A 13686-nucleotide genomic window follows, 5' to 3' on the forward strand; every position below is an offset into this window, starting at 1 on the left:
TTTATCTGTCCAATATGATATAAATTCAGGTTATTTATAAACGTGGGTATTAAATTCTCAGACCACTGACTCAATATGGAAGACCAGACAGAAATAGACATATGTGATATATATTTTTGCCTAAAGATATTGGGTTACATTATAGGGAAAAGCATCTAATTTACTGATCATGTGTTTGTTAACATTTCTAAATAAATGAAGCCCTATGTTTTGATTCCAGGCACTAAGGCCTAATGTTCTCAAGAAGCATGAGTTTCAATTGAGAAAGATCAACCTAGTCAAATGTAAACACATTTGCTAAATCCTTATTTTTTAATGTACTAAAGCAAAAGCAAAAGAAGGCAGCTTGGTAAAAATAAACATGTATGTAATCTTTGTAATAAGGAATTAGAGAACAATAAGCAATTACTAAGGCAACTGTCTATCTGAGCGAGGACATTCTTGCAGATTTGTTCTCAAACCTCTAATGGTCACATGTCATTATATTTTTTTTCATTGCCATTACAAAGCAAAATAGCAATTATTAGCTGGAAGTTTTTTAAAAAATCAATAACATGGTTCTAAAATTAGATTAAAATACAAAATGATTGACATTATTTTTGAGGACTAATTATGATTAAACTTTTCTTCTAATTATATGCTGTAGAGTCTTAAAAAATTCTCACATGAATAATTTTCAGTCAAAAGTTGAAATTAAGAAAACTTTACAGTGACAAAATTGCTACTGGGTCATCACTGACTTTGAGTATTGTTAGGAATTTTCATTGATGGTACTTGATGTACACACTCATTCTGCTCTACAAAACAGAATAACAAGCAAGATACTTCAACTTATTCAAATGAGAGAATACAGTTCCTCTGAATCATAACCTCTGTTCTTTAGGAAATGACTAAAAAATATGGTGGAAAAATACTTATGAATTGCAGATTTCTAGGTATATGTCAGTACTGTATTTTCGTCTTCTCGTTTTTGAAAAGAAGAATCTTGGTCTTAGGAAAAGTCACAAACTTATTTTGAGATTAAATGATTTTGATTATTAACAAAACAGATCAAGTGAAAGGCATGAAATGTTACTTTGAGCCCCTAGTAACAGCCTAAAACCTCCTGGTATCTAGTCAGATTTTTCATTAGTAAAATGGACATTAATGATTGTAAATGATTGTAAAACGGACAGAGACCACCAGAACATTCATTGGCACACATCCACATTTCTTTATTCTAACCCAGAACACTAAGTGAGAAATGGCGGTCACTATTTAACCATGCCATTGGAATGAGCTTTCATTCTTCTCGCTCTGGTTCATTACCCAAACTTCTGAACCCAAATCATGTTCAAATCATTTGAAAGTTACCAGAACCAATAGGATGATCATGTCCTAAACTTGGAATATGGAAGACTAGGACAGAACACTATTTCTGTTTCCCATGGGGATGGGAGGCAGAGGTCGGTGGATAGTGGTGGTGGTGGGGGTTAGTTCCTTTGAAACTAAATGTGTAAACAGAAAAGGAATTTGATTTTTCTTTTTCTCATTCTACTCGATCTCTATGATCTGTTTGGTGTGTGTGTTTGTATCTATGTAAAAAGAGAAAGATAGTTCTATTTATTTAGCCCTCAGTAGTAATTATGTATAATACATTTAAAAACATGTTCATACCTGGTATCTTCAAATCCAGCTGTAAACACCGTAAGGGAAGTTCTCGCTTAGTTACAGGTCATATTTCCCCTATAACCACCAACTCAAGCCCTGAATATTCTCATAAAGGACAAGATACCAAGTAAAAAGTAAAACTTTACCCTAATGAAGAGGATCTTTTCTCCCACTCGGTATCTTCCTTGGGAGAGCCTCTCCACACAGAATTTGTTCGGGCATTTGCAAGGAGGATCTTCAGAAATTCGCTTCACCTGAAAGAGAAAAGCAAGCAAGTTCATTTTCCTTAATCAGGTTCCATTTAGATTGATTTGTTCCATGGGTTCAAAGGCCCTGGACCATTAATGTTTTCAAATTTGTTCTATATTAAACTATGGACATGATATGAGCACAGAAATATCACATTACACCCTAACTATGTAAAAGTCAGGCCCTGAAGGCATTTTCTGAAGGCCAAATAACTGCACTAAGGCATAAGTTGGATGATGACAATAATAATGATGCTGGAGGATAATGATGAGCAAATCCCTTGGCAGTGGAGGAATAATGAGTAAGGTTCTCACTGGGGAGAATTAAAAAGATAGTGTACATCCGGTTGCCAAGATAAATAGATTGAAAGCTAGAACAGAATGTATGCTAACAGAGTAAAATTTCCTTACTATAATTGTGATGATATTAATTTTACCATTTTAAAAATAAATGAGAATTAAATTATTATTTTTAAAAAATGAACCCATTGTTTCATATTATTTTGAACTCTAAGATTTCCTTTAGGAAGTTGTCTCTATTTCACCCAGAGTCACCCAGAAATTCACTCCACCTCAGTAAACCTCACCTACCAAAACCTATTTGTGTGGCAGTATCTTACAATTTACATGTTATAGAATTCATGTCTGAATATCGGAGTCCATCTCTATTTTCTCTATCTTGCTACTCTTTAAAAAATACATAATCTAAGTGATATGCACACAACACTTATAAACAGTTGTGGCTCTTAGACGATAATGGATAGTCCATGATTTAAAAAAAAAATTTTTTTTAATGTTTATTTTTGAGAGAGACAGACAGACAGAGCATGAGCAGGGGAGGGGCAGAGAGAGAGGAAGACACACAATGTGAAGCAGGCTTCAGGCTCTGAGCTGTCTGCACAGAGCCCAATGCGGGGCTCGAACTCACGAACCGTGAGATCATCACCTGAGCCGAAGCTGGATGCTTAACCAACTGAGCCACGCAGGTGCCCCTGGATAGTCCAAGATTTTAGGAACAAGTTTATACTTATGTTTTCCTTGACATGATGCCATGCTGTATCTCATAACTGTCCTCTCTCCAACTAACCAACCAACCAGAACAATAATTTCCTGTGTTTTGAGCCAAAGTCACCATGGAAGAAAGAAAAGAAAGGTTGCCATGTGCCGCCTGCATTTGAGAAGCTAGATAGAACAAATTTAGATTCTAAAGGAATTCACTTGGGCTCCCCTCACCCAAATTCTTTCTACCACAAAGATATGGTTCCTGGAGCTTTGTCATTTTACATTTATTTATTTTGAGAGAGAAAGAGTACAAGCAAGGGAGGGTCAGAGAGAGAGGGAGAGAGAGAAAATCCCAAGCAGGCTCTCCGCACTGACAGTACAGAGCCCAATGCAAGGGTTGAACTCAAGAACTATGAGATCATGACCTGAGCCAAAACCAAGAGTCAGACACCTAACTGACTGAGCCACAGAGGTGCCCCAGGAGTTTTTTCATTAAAGAAACTCAAATAGTCCCTCAACTCAATGTCTGACTTTAATCAGCCTTCCACTAGGTAAAAACCACGGGAAGAGTGACACACGAACACACGTGCATGTTGGTGTGAAGGACTCAAACAGCTTAGTTTCCCTAGAATAAGAGAGGTTTTAGAAAGAATGGAAGCATAAGACACTAGAGGGAAAACTAGAAAGGGTGGAGGAATCCTGAAGCAAAACTTACCTTAAGAACTATACAATATGCCTCAGTGAAGACCTATAAAGAATTAACACTATTGCTGAGGGAAAGAGAATCAACCTCAGGATGTATGTTTTCATCAGCCCCCTCCAGAATCCCTGATTTTACCAACATACAAACCTGTAACTCTTGGTACTTATTTTTACCATAGCAAATTGTGTCTCAGTTATTGGTTAACCTTAATGTCTCTTTGCTTGATTGTGAGTTACATTGGGTTAAGATAATATCTCATTACAGTTTTAACTTCTTGAAATAAAGCATGATGCCTTAATGGAATATGTGTTCAATAAATGCATATTGAATAATAAATGAATGGTAAATAAGACATGTGCCTATATAGGACACAGGGGGAAATTAATGCAATAAAATCAAGACTGGATTCAAAGAATAGTAGAAATGGTTTTCACTGAAAAATGAGGAAGCTACCTAACAATCATTAAGTTAGTGATTGGGCCCATGTCTTTGAGTTATGAATTTTTTGTACTGTATAAAACTTGGCTCACAGCTATATACACCCACCCACCCCAGTATTAAGAGAACTCTGCCCCTAGGGATTTTTTTGAAGGGATATTCTTGAACAAGATGGCAATTATCGAACAAGAAGTACAAAAATTGGGTAATACAAGTGTCATTCCCTTCCATATTGAGGAACCACATTCTGGGGTATGGAGGTGTCAATGAACGTAGGCTGTTTTCAGAGTCCCTCTATGTGTATCTCTTTCTATATATGTCTCTTAAAATGTGTTTAAAATAAAGATGTATACATAGGACAACTATATATAAATTATGTTGAATTTATACCACTGCTAATTTATACCATAACTTTTCACCCCAATAAGGGCTTCCGTAAGAAAGGAAGGAAGGAAAGAAGGGAGAGATGAAAAGAAGGGAGGGAGGGAGAAGGACTTTGGCCATCCAGAAGAAAATCAGGCAGTGAGCATTGTAAAAACACATGGCCCAAACTTTAGGAGAGCCATACTTGGCACAGCTTCACTGCCACACAGTAACTGGACAAAACAGTAGACTGGTGTCCAAGTGGTTCCTCTGCTAAGAAAATACAATCACAATTATATATGGAAAGTATTTCCACCTTGAAATGTTCTTATACAAAACAAAGAAACTATTGGGATGAAATGAAGTAAAACACAAGGAACATTTTCTCAAGTGACCTGCCCTTCTCCAATGCCTTCCTAGCTTTGAAAATGGACTTGTTTTTTTAAAACCAAGGGCTTTTTTGTAGTTGTGTGAGGGGTGGAGGCAGAAATGGAAGAGACAAGGCCAGACTGTGGGTAGTGGAAATATATTGTTAAGTCAACAGTTACTGATGACATCTGTGCTTCTAATATTACCTTGGGATAAGTCAGTCTGGCAGGTGTTCTGTTTTTGGCCAGGAACCCAGCCAATTTTCTGCTGAAATAGGATTTCAAGAGGAGCCTGATTACTCAGAATTATACTATCTCTCATCCCCAGACTGAGGAAGTTGATGGAGAAGAGGAAGAAAGTAAGAATGGTTTCTTAGAACTGTATTCAATTCATTGTGTGGGAATGCGCTCACCATGAGGGAAGGCAAACAGAGAACTCAACCTAACCCCACTGTTTTATCACAGCTGATTCCCTCTATCAGGACATCTGGAGAATACATTCATCTGAATGGACTCCACTGTGTTTCTCTGATGATATCTTGATTAAAGAAGGTGGCACGGATTATCTGCATAAAGGTCACCAATTTTTTTTTTTTCAATTTTCCACAATTTCTCAAAAGAAATGTGAGGAAACACTGAAAGTTTCAAACTGGCAGTTATTGCTGGAACTGTTCATTGGAATATGATATCTTAGCACAGGTCAGCTTCTCTTTCTTTTTCTTTACTCTTCTCTCTTCCCTCTCCCCCCTTTTTTCTTCTTTTGTTCCCCATCTTTCTTCTCCTTCCTTTCCCTTTTTTTTTAGTAAAATAATAACTTTTCCAGAGTAAAAATAGCCAATATTATTAAATAAACACAGGGACTTTGCAAGCAATTTCTATCTTATACCTTATTCTACAGTGCATTCTGCAGTTCATGACTTTCAACTCCCCAATGGCTATATATGCCTTACATACAGTGAAGCAGTTGCCATAGGAACTCTATCTATTTGACATATGAAGCTCGGATTTAAACCATTAGTGAATCTCAGATTATTTTTTGTCTTTGTTCCACTGTCCCTGAAATAAAATACGCCAATGAGAAACTATCACTTAAGCAGAATGTGAATATTTCAACGCAATTTCCCCAATGTAGCATGAAGGAGACTGTAAGAGACTTCCTGTGGCCAAATAAGTTTGGAAAATTCCAGATTAAACAAGACCGTATTATAGAACTCACTACTGCCTTTGACATGCCAAAGAGCACTGCCAAACTCCAGACAGGGACTGTAGTAAGCTGCATTTCTCAGACTAACATAACCATAGAATTGTTTTCCCCATGGGGCATCTGGCAGTGTGTTTGATTAAACACTATTTGAGAAAGGCTGGTTTAAAGACTTTTAAAACATAGTATTCTAGCTGGCAACAATACAGAAATATCCACTTTACACATTTCCTACATTCAGTTAAAACCCCTTAACTAAATAGATGGTTATGTTCCCAAACTCCATTTGGTAAATGTTAAAGGGTGTTTAAAGCTCTTCTGAAATCCCCTTCTTTGTTTGCAGTGGAGTGAGCAGAGCCTGGAGTAGAGAGGACCACCAGAGAGTGACAATCTGGCCATCTTAAAGACAGTGCCCATCTCATTCTACTCAGCTGGAATATTGGCAAAACTTTTCAAAAGTCCCTTTCATACTTATTGCACCACCTTCTCCCTCCTGTCATTGTTCTCCTCTACTCAAGATGAGGATGATCACACACTGGACAAGCTGGTGAAAAAAATGGACCCTTTCTGGCTACTTCTCCCAGGTTCATGTAAATGGCTTCAAGTGGCAATGTCTCCACCCTCTGCAAAGCTACAGCACGGTTGAGTAGTACACATATCCCCAGTACACATGGCTTTTCTTCATAAATGGAAAAAAGGCAGAAGCTTTTTTAAACGTTTATTACCTACGCTGTTAATTTATCCAGTGTGATAGAGATGAATAAAATATGGTCCTGTCACTGAGAACGAGAATTACACCCAGAGAAGAATGGGCATTTATGCCCAATAAGGCACATCCCTCATTAAATATACACAAAACTTTGGGGGCATCAAGGACTAATTTGTCCATTTTGCCTGGGATAAGAGATGCCAACAAAGTTTACAGGAGGCTGTGCAAACTGAATTTTAAAAGATGAAAGAGTACTTAAATGAACATTCAAAGGGTGAGTAAGCAGAATTCTGGTGAGGAAAGCAAGTGAGGAAAAACACAGAATATAAAATTTCCTTAGAAATTTGGGATTAGCAGACATGCTTACAATGGATATATCAGAATGCAAGAATAAGTCCAGAGGATAAAAAGTCAAGGAAAGACAAAATGGGCCAGAACATGGAGGGCTCATGTAGCATATAAATGAGTTTGGGCATTACCCTGGAATGTCACAGGGAACCCCTATATAATTTTAATCAAGTCCCAGTTGCATTTTTTGCTAATCAATATGGTAGCAATAATGTTCAGGGGAGAAAATTATAAGAACAGAACAGTAAACAGTATCAAACACCAGAAAGTGGTCTCATAATTTGAGAACTAAAAAAAAATTCATTTGGTTCAGAAATTTACTCATTAAAAGTCTAAGCATTGACTTGGCCAGAACTCTACATATAACGCATTGGAGAAAGTGAACAGAGGTCACAGCTAAGACAAAAAGGGGAAAAAAATCAAGTGCAGTAGCCCCAGAGAAACACTTTATAAGAAAGACTAAAGGAACATCTCACTCTAAAATAAGTTGAATCCAAGAAGTATAGCTAGGAAAGGAAAAAAAAAATGTTCTCATCATTTTATAAATAACACACCATTATCTACTATTAATACAATATTTTATTTAACTTCCTTTATTTCTAATAAAAATGATAATTATGAGAAGCAAGCAAGGCATGTGACCAAACCTAAAAACAGTCCTGTGGTTATAAAATCCTTTTAGATGGCGTTGTATTAACATGCCCTGCTTAGTCTTTAATTCCTGAGTGGATTGAACAAAAGAAAACTCAATTAAATTGGTATTGGCTAAGATACCCTGACAAGCTAAGGTTAAGCTTGTTCCCCTTAGAAATGGAAATTCTCAATCTGTCAAACTGTTGCACTTCTGCTTATCTGAATCTGCAATATAGGCCATTGTGTCACATGGGGAAAAGCAAAAGATGAGGCAATGTCTCTGCAGCCTATAGTGTCAGTCAGCCATTTTCCCAGCACTTTGCAGCTCAGACCCTAGAGAAGGAAACCAAGCTATGGGCCAGCACTGCTTTGCAGTCCTGCCTAGCCCACATAACTGGTGTTATGGTTGTTGCTAGTTTCTAAGGACTTTGCCCATGTCGGAGACATACTTCAGTCTCACATCCCTAAGGTAACCAGTTTTTTGAAAAGTTGCATCAGTACTTTTTAGATTTGCACTCAAATTAGATGTGCTGGGAGATGAATGCTTGCACATCATCAAACACGCTTCCTATAACCAAAAGCTACTTTTAACAGACAACAGAGGTAGCCAGAGCATTTTAATTCATCCAGTTTGCTGTTACTCCCAGAATCTGTTTTGTGTGATTATGAGGGTATAATGAAACTATTCCCTAATCTGCCAAAGACTGTGACTCTGGGACTTTGCTAAGTAGAAGGGTGGGGACCCCAGACAGTTGGCAAAACCGGGTTGGGATTGAAGCTCCTCTCCCCTCAGCAGGTGATTCAACCCCAAAGTTTCAGCTTCTTCAACAAGAAACGCATCCTCTGATAACAACAGCACTTGAAAAACAATGATGGATCCTGACCTTTAGCAGGCAGGCACCAAAGGGCCATTATGTTCCCTGTGGTATGTTTGTGTTCTCTTCTTTAACAAACCTCAAGATCTCATGCCTCAGGCTCCTTATCTGTGAAATGAAGAACCGTGAACCAAAACTATCAAGGTTGAACTGTTTGTAAAGGTAACTTTTAGGAAGCCAACTTAATCAGCCTAAAATTTTAGATACTGCTTGGTAGAATTAAGTGATACTTTGTTGCAAATGACTGGCTCAGTTTTGAATCACAGATTAGCTACTTCAACTGTTGTAGGACTACAAACTTTTTCATAGGATTTCAAAATGAATTTCAAAGGTTAGACTGATAAGAAATTATACAGAATGAGTTCTGAAGTTCAAAAACGACAAAGTGCTAGTAAGAAGTCCAACCAATTTTACTTACTGCATCATCCAGTAAGTTCCCCGTACTCTTTTTTCCAGAAGACTTTGATGAAGGAGAAGGTGAAGGAGAAGGGGCAGAAAGTGTTTCTTCTTGTTCAATCTCTTTTTCCAATTTTATCAAACCAGGAGGTTCCACACCATACCTTTTAAAAGACACCAGATCAATACACATGCATAACTTATAAAGACAGACTTGCCATATGTTACGTTTGATCATGAACTGCATAGGACCAAATTGCTGACTTTAAAACTAACTTTCTCTGGCATTGAAATGGTAAGTTCTTAAATTGGCATCCTTTAAAGCAGGAAAAAACACATATATCTGATTTAGATATATGTATCTATAGATGTGTGTTTTGAAGATATAGGTCTGTAAATAAAGATACACACACATACACACTTATGTTTAGATATGTATACACACACACTAATAGACACCTGACATATTAAGAATAAAAATACCCCATGTAATATATTGAGGCAATAACATGAATTAGCATGTAAAGTTTAGTCTTCAGCTTTCAGATTTACTAGCTTTGAGATTAATGTTATAACTGAATTTCTATTTTGAACACAAACTTGTTAAAGACAAAAATAGCAATCCCCAAGGTAAACATCCTTATTCGCTGCTAATTGTACAACTCCTATGAGCCCAGAGCAATGTACTATGGGTTATACTGTGTCATATGTTATACTCTTAAAAACAACACAAGGAGGAGCACTTGGGTGGCACATTTGGTTAAGCGTCTGACTTCGGCTCAGGTCATAATCTCGTGGTTCATGAGTTCGAGCCCAGTATTGGGCTCTGTGCTGACAGCTCAGAGCCTGGAGCCTGCTTCACATTCTTTGTCTCCCTCTCTCTGCCCCTCCCCCACTCATGCTCTGTCTCTCTCTGGCTCTCTGTCTCTCTCTGGCTCTCTCTCTCTCAAAAATAAAACAAAGTAACATTTAATAAAATTTAAAGAACAGGGGCACCTGGGGGGCTCAGTCAGCTAAGCATCTGTCTCTTGGTTTTGGCTCAGGTCATGATCTCACAGGGGTGGGATGGAGCCCTGTATCAGGCTCTGTGCTGACAGTGTGGAGCCTGCTTGGGATTTCTCTGTCTCCCTCTCTCCCTGCCCCTCCCTCACTTGTGCTATCTCTCAAAATAAATGTCTCTCAAAATAAAGAAATTAATTAATTAATTAAAAACAACATAATGAAGGCATATATAGGGGTATGGTGGAAGAAAATGAATAGGGAGGAAATAGAGTAGCAATTTAGAATAATAATATATTAAAAATTATGTGTTATAAATTAACAGTGCCATAGGAGTTCAAGGAAAAAAGAGATGTAGTTGTTATCAGCATTCTTATCTCCCATAATTATATTTTTCTTAGGCTAAATTTAAAATTGGTTTGGTTTCTTAGATGCATATCAGTTTATTTAGGTGGAGAAGACCAAAGACAATTCCAGAATTTGGGAGCTGTGAAGGACCTTTGGGATCATCTAGTTATACTCTTACATTTTTACAGAATAACAATCCAGACAGGGTGCAGAACTAGCTAGGAGCAAGACAAGGAAATCCAAATTTTTTGAGTGCAGGGCTGAGGCTCTTTTTCTCTGAGATTTTAATCGGGTGATTACATGGAGAGGAAAGGAGAGGGGGGAAAAGGGAGAGAGAAAAAGAAAGAAAGAAGAGGAAAAAGTCCCTTGGAAATATTAAAAAATAGGTTACTAATAACCTACAAAGTAAATAATCTATATAGAGAGACTATGTAGAAGGTATGTCTACTACTTTAGTATGAATAGTATATTAAAAAGATCATTAAATGCAAAAGCTTAGATTATTGTCCTTTTCTAACAGCTTGTTACCTTAACTAACATCATCACATGTGTTCAGTACATACTTGTAAAGGAAGCAATTTCTCCACTCTTGATGTTTTGTTCTGTTGAGGGTGTTCAGTTAGTTTAATTCCTGGCCTCTCTCTTTCATTACTCACTCTTCTCCATCAAGATGAAGGAATTTATCAAATTGTAAAATCTAAGAATCAACTGAGCATACTTGACTCAGTTCCTCCTTCTTCTAGGGAAGAGGCTGCCTTCAAAAAGGCCCCATTGGAAAACTCCACCTTGGGGCACTTGGGTGGCTCAGTCGGTAAGTGTCCGACTTCAGCTCAGGTCATGATCTTGAGATTCATGAGTTCGAACCCCATGTCGGGCTCTGTGCTGACAGCTCGGAGCCTGGAGCCTGCTTCGGATTCTGTGTCTCCCTCTCTCTCTGCTCCTCCCCCACTCACACTCTGTCTCTCTCTCAAAAATAAATAAACATTAAAAAAAATTTTTTTAAAGAAAACTCCACCCTGACTCATCTTTGTAATTAGGTAGTTAAATTGGCCAACTTCTAGAGGTCAGTTAAAGATGCTGAGCATGCCTGTCAACATGGATCTTATCAGTAATAAAGGTGCTATTTGATGTTCCATTTGCAACGCTCGTATTTCAATATCTGATTTTTTTCAGAATTTAGAGGCTGAGGATGTATGATGTGTCAGAGGCTCTTTGAAAGCTGAAAACCTGGAATTTAGTACAAAACAGTTTAAGCTGCCACAACTCAACCGAACAATAGCCATTTGGGGAAATGTCTCTAATGAACATAATAATTTTTACTTACATAAATCATTAGCTAAAAGACCTAGGCACCATTTACTGCATTTTTAACGTTTTACATATATTATTCAGTTCATGGGACATAAGGACAGCATGCACTAGCCTGCAAATCTGTAACAGTGGAGCCCACAGTCTGATTCACAGCATCCCCAGGAGCTGGCATAGATCTTGGCACACAGCAGGTACTCAATAGCTACTATGTGAATGAAAAAAAAAAACCTCATAGTGTCATATAACAATGATTGGGGTTCCAAATATGAATGTGGTTTCATTATTCTGGATCTTTAATTGCCTATCATTGTCATAAAACATGTCAATAGTAAGTGCATAGAAATGATTTACCAAAAGTTTTTCCAGATTTAAAACCCCGTCCAAAACCAACCCAAATACATCTTTTGTTTTTCCTTTCTGCTACTTCATTAATTACACTGAACCCAACCCAGCATCTCATTACTGTTGACAAGTACCAACAACACTCACGTGGAGATTTGTGTATCATTTTTCCCTGAGGTAGACTTGAGCTAACTGTGCCATTGACCTATTCTTTAAATTTAGCAAGTCACTTAACCTCTGGAAGTCTGTTTTCTATCAGGAAAGTAGAAATGAAAATGGCCTGCCCTAGAGGTCCTATGGAACAGTGCAGGGAGGGAGGGAGAATGTTGGAAAAGCAACTACTGCTGACTGACCATCTTTAATGTATCCAGCACATTTGGGCATCTTGACGTACATTATTTCTGAGGCTCCTTTTAAGTTCAATGGAAAATGGAAATTCTGACTCCTGTGTTTTAATAATGTTAGAAGGAATTTTAAAGGAGTATCCATTATATGCTCGGTACAGGGTCTAATACATGGCATAGCCTCTGAAAATGTGTTGGTAATTGACATATCAAAGGTTGTACCACTAGGAAACTACAGCACTAAGGTACTTTGGGCAAAGCTTTTGAAAAATATATTACACCACCAGATGAAATAATGTAACAGCCTGAATACTAAGATGTAAAGTAGTATTATCACTACTGTTTATATTATTACTATTGTTTGTATCCTTTACAAAAGAACTTATTACAGGCTTTCTTTATACCAGTTTCAACAGCAGAAAATATCTCAGTGCTGGATTGTCACACAGCAAGTTATAAATTCAGCTTTGCTACTACCTCACCCTTTTTAATCTCCCTGGATTTCTTTGAATTCTTAGTCCATCAAGGCATAAAATTGTGTTATGTTTTAATGTTCTTAAGAGAATAACACAAACTGGGCAGTGAAGCTAGAGGAATTTAACACACTAGAATTCGCAGCCAATTAAAAGTCAGTCATAAGTAAAAGCATCATATTTCAAAGTACAAATTAAGCCAATTGGAAAATATGATTTCATTTGTAATTGTTGGTGGAATCAGGCCACCTTTCAGGAATAGGCTGCATATTTTTTTTCTTTCTTTCTTTCTTTCTTTCTTTCTTTCTTTCTTTCTTTCTTTCTCTTTCTTTCCTTTCTCTTTCTCTCTTTCTTCCTTCCTCTTTTCCCTTTCTTCCTTTCCTCCCTCCCTCCCTCTCTCTCTTTTTTTCAAAGTAAAATAATAAAAAATATGTTACTAGAGTAACAACAGCCTTCACCATATCCGATACAAAGTAGACTTAGTTTGAATGAAGTTGGTAACAAAGTCTTATGCAGAAAACCTTGCCCTGGAGGCTTTTCTTTATCTGGGAATGTTGAAAATTAGCTCTGCCACTGAACATAGAAAATCAACACTAAGCTCCAAATCTCTGCTTATATTGGCTTTTAAATACTTCAAGCTGCCTAAGGTAGAGTCAGCTAGTCCCAAAATGCACACTTAAATACGGTTCATTGGCTTCCTGTCTGTCTGGAGATGTCAACAGGCTGTAAATCATGACATTCCCCTGGGGCAGGGGGCCCGCACCTGCAAGCCAACTTAGTCACCAAATAGGTCTTTTTTTTCCTACTCTCCAAAAGGCTGCTCCGTTCTGGTTTCCATGATTAATTCTATACCACTTCACATTTCTACTTTGCGAGGCTTTCACAAATCTATACTTTTTTGTATTCCTTTTTGGCTATAAGATTTTAGGGTTTTG

General features: G+C 37.5%; 1 protein-coding gene across 4 annotated transcripts in view; it reads right to left on the reverse strand.

Moving 5' to 3' along the window:
- The window catches only part of GAS2 (growth arrest specific 2), a 130363-nt gene that overhangs the window by 47868 nt on the left and 68809 nt on the right, over positions 1–13686 (reverse strand). For all 4 annotated transcript variants that reach the window (XM_019456549.2, XM_019456547.2, XM_019456548.2 and 1 more), the window contains exons 6-7: positions 8957–9098; positions 1797–1904 (exon numbers count right to left, since the gene is read on the reverse strand). In XM_019456549.2, coding sequence (XP_019312094.1) covers positions 1797–1904; positions 8957–9098 — 250 coding nt within the window. The remainder of the gene's footprint in view (positions 1–1796; positions 1905–8956; positions 9099–13686) is intronic.

This window comes from Panthera pardus, unplaced genomic scaffold (genome assembly GCF_024362965.1).
Source record: "Panthera pardus isolate Hobbes unplaced genomic scaffold, ASM2436296v1 HiC_scaffold_12, whole genome shotgun sequence".
NCBI classification, from domain to species: domain Eukaryota; kingdom Metazoa; phylum Chordata; class Mammalia; order Carnivora; family Felidae; genus Panthera; species Panthera pardus.